Source organism: Myotis davidii, unplaced genomic scaffold (genome assembly GCF_000327345.1).
Source record: "Myotis davidii unplaced genomic scaffold, ASM32734v1 scaffold1203, whole genome shotgun sequence".
NCBI lineage: Eukaryota > Metazoa > Chordata > Mammalia > Chiroptera > Vespertilionidae > Myotis > Myotis davidii.
The window spans coordinates 76,091-82,573 of NW_006294353.1; the positions used below are offsets into that span (position 1 = coordinate 76,091).

Here is a 6,483-nt window from a genome sequence, read left to right on the forward strand (position 1 = left end):
CAAGGAAACAAGCCAAGTCCAGAGCTTGCAGGGCCTTGAAAGCCAGGCTGAGTGCCCAGGAGCCCTGGTGAGTGTGTGAGCAGGGGCAAGGGCTGGAGGCCAGGCTCCTGGTCCAGAAGTGGCCTGACCACGGCCTGGACGGCCCTCTCCCCCCCACCCCCCAGATAAGCTTTTTGGGAAGCGGCTCTTGCAAGCGGGTCGGTACCTGGTGTCCCACAAGGCGTGGATGAAGACTGTGCCCACGGAGAACTGCGACGTGCTCATGACCTTCCCAGGTACCTGTGCCCACCCGCACCGTGCTCAGGCGGGGCTCCCTGAGTCGGGCTCCCCTGAGTGGGAGTCTGTAAGCGACCTCGGACCCATCCTGGCAAGACTCCTCAGCCCTTGCAACCCTTGGCAGACACGACGGATGACCACACCCTGCTCTGGCAAAAAAGCCACCACCGCCGCACGCGTGCCTATGCCTTCTTCGTCACCGCCACGTATGAGAGGCGAGTCCCTGGCCCTGGCCTCTCGCTGACCCTGACACCCAGCTCCCTGCCCTTCCGAGCACCAACGACAAGGTCCGGCCGTTCTGCGTTTGGCTCGGGCGGCCGCCAGGGGCACCATCCCTCCCTCCGGGACCGGGAGCCAGGGTCTCCCCGTGACGCACTCCCCTGCCTTCCCGCAGCCTCCTCCGAGGGGCCGACGAGCTGGGTCTGCGGAAAGCAGTGAAGGCGGAGTTTGGCGGGGGGACCCGCGGCTTCTCCTGCGAGGAGGACTTTATCTACGAGAATGTGGAGAGTGAGCTACGCTTCTTCACCTCCCAGGTGCGCGGCTCGGCCCCCAGTGCACATCCCGCACATCCCTGGCCTGCAGGCGTTACTCGCTGTTCTCACGCCCTGTCCCCTGCAGGAGCGACAGAGCATCATCCGTTTCTGGCTTCAGAACCTGCGAGCCAAGCAGGGCGAGGCTCTGCACAACGTGCGTTTCCTGGAGGACCAGCCAATCAGTGAGTGAGGCGGGGCCCACGCCCACGTGTGGGGAGGGGTGGGTCTCTCCGAGGACAGCCTATCGCGGCGGGGGGGCGGGGCCTAGGTACAACAATTGGGCGAGCAGAGAGCTGGGTGGGGCCTGATGAGCTCAAGGATCTCGGCCCAGGGTGCGGCTGATCCTCCAGGTGGCAGTTCCGCGGGAACCTTTTCTGGGTCTGGGATAAGGCGGCGGCAGCACCATGGACAGCACTCCCTTGCACGTTGTGCTGTGTGGCCTGGGCCTCAGTTTCCACGCCAGGAAACCAGCCGCTGCAAGTTCACCTTCTGATGCCAACGTGGCACCCCATTCCTCAGACATGCAGAGTAATGAACCGAGGTGGCTTTATTGAAAAACATGGTTCCCCACTGGGACCCCCCACCTTTCTAGGTTTCCTGCACCCTTCCCCACCTGTGCCTGCACCTCCCAAATTCTGGAGGAAAACCAGATATTCCGTCCACCCAGAACTCCTCCCCCTGCTCTCGGGAAGAGCCTTTGCAGGTTTAAGAGCAGGCAAAAAGCCGTGACTTGGGTTTCAGCCAAAGGGGTGTGGGCCAAGGGTCACCATTCCTGTCTCCCAACAGTCCCCGAGCTGGCGGCCCGAGGGATCATCCAGCAAGTGTTCCCGGTCCATGAGCAACGCATCCTGAACCGCCTCATGAAGTCCTGGGTGCAGGCTGTGTGTGAAAACCAGCCCCTAGGTGTGGCCGGGGCCAGGGGGTGTGCAGGAGTCCCAGGAGGAGGGCAGGGCTGACCGGGGACCCCTTCCCACCCGCCCACCCCTGCAGATGAGATCTGCGACTATTTTGGTGTGAAGATTGCCATGTACTTTGCCTGGCTGGGCTTCTACACGTCGGCGATGGTCTATCCAGCCGTCTTCGGCTCCGTCCTGTACACGTTCACAGAAGCCGATCAGGTGCTGGGCATGGGCCAGGCGTGGGCCGGGGCACCTGAGACAGCCCCCTTCCTGGGCCAGCCTGGATAACAGCTGAACCCTCTTTGCCCCTCTTGCCCGTCCCCCTCCCCCCACCCCCCAGACAAGCCAGGATGTATCCTGCGTGGTCTTCGCCCTGTTCAACGTGGTCTGGTCAACACTCTTCTTGGAGGAGTGGAAACGGCGGGGGGCAGAGCTGGCCTACAAGTGGGGGACTCTGGACTCACCAGGGGAAGCCGTGGAGGAGCCACGACCCCAGTTCAGGGTCAGTCAGAAGCTGCTGGGTCCAAGGACTCCAAGAATGGGAGTTGGAGGCAGGAAGCACTGTAGGAGCAAAGACGGGAACTGTGAGATCCAGCTACAGCCTCAGAAAGGGTGTGCCAAAGGGGGTGGGGAGCACTCTGCATACTCAGAGAAGAAAGGTGGGAACTTGGATTCAGGAGACTGGGAAGGAGGCACCAGGTGGGGGTACCGGGAAAGCGAGGGCCTGCTGGAGGGGAAATGACTTCAGAGGATGGGTAAGGGCGGGGGGCCAGGGGCAGCCCCTCTCCTCCAAGCCGGGTTGGCCCCTGCCCTCCACCAGGGTGTGCGGCGCATCAGCCCAGTGACGCGGGCCGAGGAGTTCTACTACCCGCCCTGGAAGCGGCTGCTCTTCCAGCTGTGTGTGAGTGTGCCCTTGAAAAAAAACTCGGGGCACCAGCCCCAGCCCCAGCCCGGACCTGGTGACCACCCACCCAGGTCCAGCCTGAGCCTCGCCCAGCTGCCAGGGTGAGCCATGAACGCCCTCTCCCTGCAGGAGCTGGTGCTGAGTGTGAAGGGTCTGCCCCGTCTGGCGCGGTTCCTGCCCAAGGTCATGCTGGCCCTGCTGGTCAGCATCAGTGCGGAGGGCTACAAGAAACTGGCCATCTGGCTCAACGACATGGGTATGCTCTCTGAGGGGAGGTCCCTGCTGCCCAGCCCCCGGGAGGAAGGTCCCCAACCCCCACACGCACCCCGGGCCGCCCCTTTACTTGCCCCTTTGACCCCCAGAGAATTACCGGCTGGAGAGCGCCTACGAGAAGCACCTCATTATCAAGGTTGTTCTGGTGAGTGGCAGCCAACAGGCGGGGCACGGCAGGACTCCTGGGGACGGGCAGCAGGGTGACCACTGCCTGCTTCCCACAGTTCCAGTTCATCAATTCCTACCTGAGCCTCTTCTACATTGGCTTCTACCTCAAGGACATGGAGCGCCTGAAAGAGGTGAGCCGCTGGCTGAAGGCAGTGCCCTGCCCGCATGGCGGCCAACGGGGGGCCGGGCCTGGCCCAAGGGGCCCATGGGCTCTCCAGCCCCTCCCCCATCCTCCATCCTTTTCTCCTCTCTGTCCATCTGTCCATCTGTTTGTCCTCTCTGCCTGTCACCCCCCCATCTGTCTGTCTGCTTGTCCGTCGGTCCCTTCACAGCTCCTGCTCGTCCTGTCCCTGTCCCAGAGCCTCGAGCGGCAGCTTCGGGCGGGCAGTGCTGGGCCCGCTCGTGGCCCTGCAGTTCCACCTGCTCCTCCTCTCCCTCCGGGGCCTCCTGCACCTGGCCCAGGCCAAAGTATGGGCAGGTGGCGAGCCTGAGGGCCTCGCTGGGGCAGGCAGTGTGGCTGTGCTGGGGGCCTCATGACAAGCTGAGGGTGCATGCTACGAGGGGATGGGCCCCCCTGGCGTGGTGCAGGTGGCAGCCCCGCAGGGCCCTGGGCAGTGGCTGAGCTCCCAGGTGGTGCTGTAAGCAGGGTTGCCCTGAGCCCTCAGCAAGGTGGGCCAGGAGCACGGTGGCTGGTCGGGCTGTGATTGGCGGCAGGTGAACAGTGACAGAGGCTGGGGACTCTGGGTCGGCTCTTCCAAAAGGGTGGAGTTAGGAGCTGGGTTCGGGGGTGGGGTGGGGTCTGGAAATGTGCTCTGGGAGGGTGGGGGCCCCATCCCAGTAGCCTGTCCTGGTGCCCAGGGCCCTGCCTGCTCCCCACGCATGCTCTCTTCGCCCCTTTCCTGCCTCCAGATGCTGGCCACTTTGCTGATCACCCGCCAGTTTCTTCAGAATGTTCGCGAGGTCCTGCAGCCACACCTGTACCGGCGGCTGGGCCGAGGCGAGCTCAGCCTACAGGCCGCTTGGGAGCTGGCCCAGGCCCTGCTTGGCCTGCTCAGCCTTCGGCGCCCTGCACCCTACCACCTTGAACCCCAGGCCGAAGAGGGTGGCAGCGGTGGTGGCAGGGGGCGCCGCAGGTGTCTCAGCGGGGGCTGCGGGGCACCAGAGGAGGAGGAGGAGGCCATAGTGGAACGGCGGCCCACGGGGGAAGGTGGGGAGGGAGGGAATGGATTGAGAGGGGGCAAGGAGGAGGAGGAAGAGGAGGAGGAGGAGGAGGAGGAAGATGAGGACGAGGAAGAAGGGGAGGAGGGCGACCTCCTGGACTGCGGGCTCCGTCTAAAGAAGGTCAGCTTTGCTGAGCGGGGGGTCAGGCGACACCGGCCAGGCCCAAGTCCGGAGGCACTCCTGGAGGAGGGGAGCCCCACCATGGTAGAGAAGGGGCTGGAGCCGGGCGTGTTCACACTAGCCGAGGAGGATGATGAGGTAGAGGGGGCACCTGGCAGCCCTGAGCGGGAGCCCCCAGCTGTCCTGCTCCGCCGGGCTGGGGGTGAGGGCCGTGACCAGGGGCCGGAAGGGGGCCCAGAGCCGGAGACTGGCTCAGGCAACTTGGCCCAGAAGCAGCGGCGGCAGAATCGGTCCTCTTGGATCGACCCGCCTGAGGAGGAACACTCACCCCAGCTCACCCAGGCTGAGCTTGAGAGCTGTATGAAGAAGTACGAGGTAAGGCAGGTGTCTGAGGGTGGCGGCAGGGCCCTCAGAGGGGCGGGCACACAGTCTGATGGTGGCGGTTCGGGGAAATAACGGGGCCCTTGATGTAAGCAGGAGCCTGCCGGAGGGGAGGCTCTGGGGCCATATGGGATATTCTAAGGGAGGTGGCCTTGACGGAGTAAGGTAGTCTGAGGGAGGAAGTCTTCTGGTCTGAGTAGGCGCCCGCCCGCAGGACACGTTCCAGGACTACCAGGAGATGTTCGTGCAGTTTGGCTACGTCGTGCTCTTCTCGTCTGCCTTCCCCCTGGCTGCGCTGTGCGCCCTGGTCAACAACCTCATTGAGATCCGCAGCGATGCCCTCAAGCTGTGCACGGGGCTGCAGCGGCCCTTTGGGCAGCGGGTCGAGAGCATCGGCCAGTGGCAGGTGTGGGAGGGCCAAGGGCTCCAAGCTGAGGTGCACAGGGAGATGGGGTGCACCGGGAAGGAGCACAAGGCCCAGAGAGGGGGGCTGACCCCACCTGAGCCCCACCGTGTCCCCCCGCAGAAGGTGATGGAGGCCATGGGTGTCCTGGCGATCATCGTCAACTGCTATCTCATCGGCCAGTGTGGGCAGCTGCAGCGCCTCTTCCCCTGGCTCAGTCCCGAGGCGGCCATCGTGTCCGTGGTGGTGCTTGAGGTAGGGCTGGGGGCCAGGTGAGGAAGCGGGCGGCCGGACAAGGAAGCTGGGCGATGGCAGGCACCCCTGAGCCTGCCACCTCCAACCTCCTCTTCTGTTGCCTCAGCACTTTGCTCTGCTTCTCAAGTACCTCATCCACGTGGCCATCCCTGACATCCCCGGGTGGGTGGCCGAAGAGATGGCCAAGCTCGAATACCAGCGCCGGGAGGCCTTCAAGGTACTCGGGATGGGCGGGGCTGCTTACCTCCTCCGCTCATTGGGCCATCCCCTTGCCTGGCTGGTGGCCATGGCCTTCGCGGGAAGGCAAGTGTGCAGAGCCTGGGTAAGAATTAGCACTCCAAACGGACCCGATCCCTTCTGGAAGCCCGGAGGCACCCAGCACAGGGCTGGCACTCAGCATGCAGTCACCACCTGCGCGTTCAGGATCTGGGGCACGCTTCCTGGAAGCCCAGCCTCTGCCGCATTCCTCAGAAATGAGCTCATGGGTGTCGACCCGTGGAGCTGTCCAGGACCAATTCCCAGAGCTCTCCATGGTGACAGAAGTGTCCTGTGTCTATGCTGCCCATGTGGCCCCTTAGAACAGGTGGCAATCACATACCTGGACTGACATTGCAAAAGCCACGTGTGGCAAGTGGACTGGCCAGTGAGGACTCTGGTCTGTGCCTGTCACAGCTCTGTCTCCTGCTGGTTTTCCAGAAGGCAGAGGCCCACGGAGGCCCAGTATTTGTTGATCCCCTCCCAGCTGATAAGACGGTGCCTGGCACATGGGTGGAGATCGTTGGTGGCCCGTAAATGTTCTTTCTTTTCTCAGTTTTCAGAAAGCACTGGTGTAGGTCAGGAGACGCAGTGAGCACCCCCTCAGTGTTTAGATCTCGCCCCACTTCTAGAGAGAGCTCACACACCCTGTCTTCCCAGTCCCCCTGACGGCCCACTCTGCCCACAGAGACACGAGCGCCAGGCCCAGCACCGCTACCAGCAGCAGCAGCGGAAGCGGAGGGAGGAGGAGGAGCGCCAGCGCCACACAGAGCACCACCCCCGGCGGGAGCGGGA

The 6,483-nt window shown here is 63.9% G+C and overlaps 1 protein-coding gene across 1 annotated transcript in view; it reads left to right on the plus strand.

The window, feature by feature from the left end:
* Nucleotides 1-127: 127 nt before the first annotated feature.
* The window catches only part of ANO8 (anoctamin 8), a gene marked incomplete at its 5' end in the record, with an annotated part of 8,210 nt that continues 1,854 nt past the window's right edge, over nucleotides 128-6,483 (plus strand). The window contains 17 exon segments of the mRNA XM_015567015.1: nucleotides 128-275; nucleotides 401-491; nucleotides 671-809; nucleotides 895-991; nucleotides 1,596-1,712; nucleotides 1,800-1,927; nucleotides 2,049-2,210; nucleotides 2,529-2,634; nucleotides 2,695-2,868; nucleotides 2,975-3,030; nucleotides 3,110-3,184; nucleotides 3,386-3,430; nucleotides 3,432-3,521; nucleotides 3,963-4,769; nucleotides 4,990-5,433; nucleotides 5,540-5,650; nucleotides 6,377-6,481. Of these exon segments, the coding sequence (XP_015422501.1) occupies nucleotides 128-275; nucleotides 401-491; nucleotides 671-809; nucleotides 895-991; nucleotides 1,596-1,712; nucleotides 1,800-1,927; nucleotides 2,049-2,210; nucleotides 2,529-2,634; nucleotides 2,695-2,868; nucleotides 2,975-3,030; nucleotides 3,110-3,184; nucleotides 3,386-3,430; nucleotides 3,432-3,521; nucleotides 3,963-4,769; nucleotides 4,990-5,433; nucleotides 5,540-5,650; nucleotides 6,377-6,481 (2,895 nt within the window).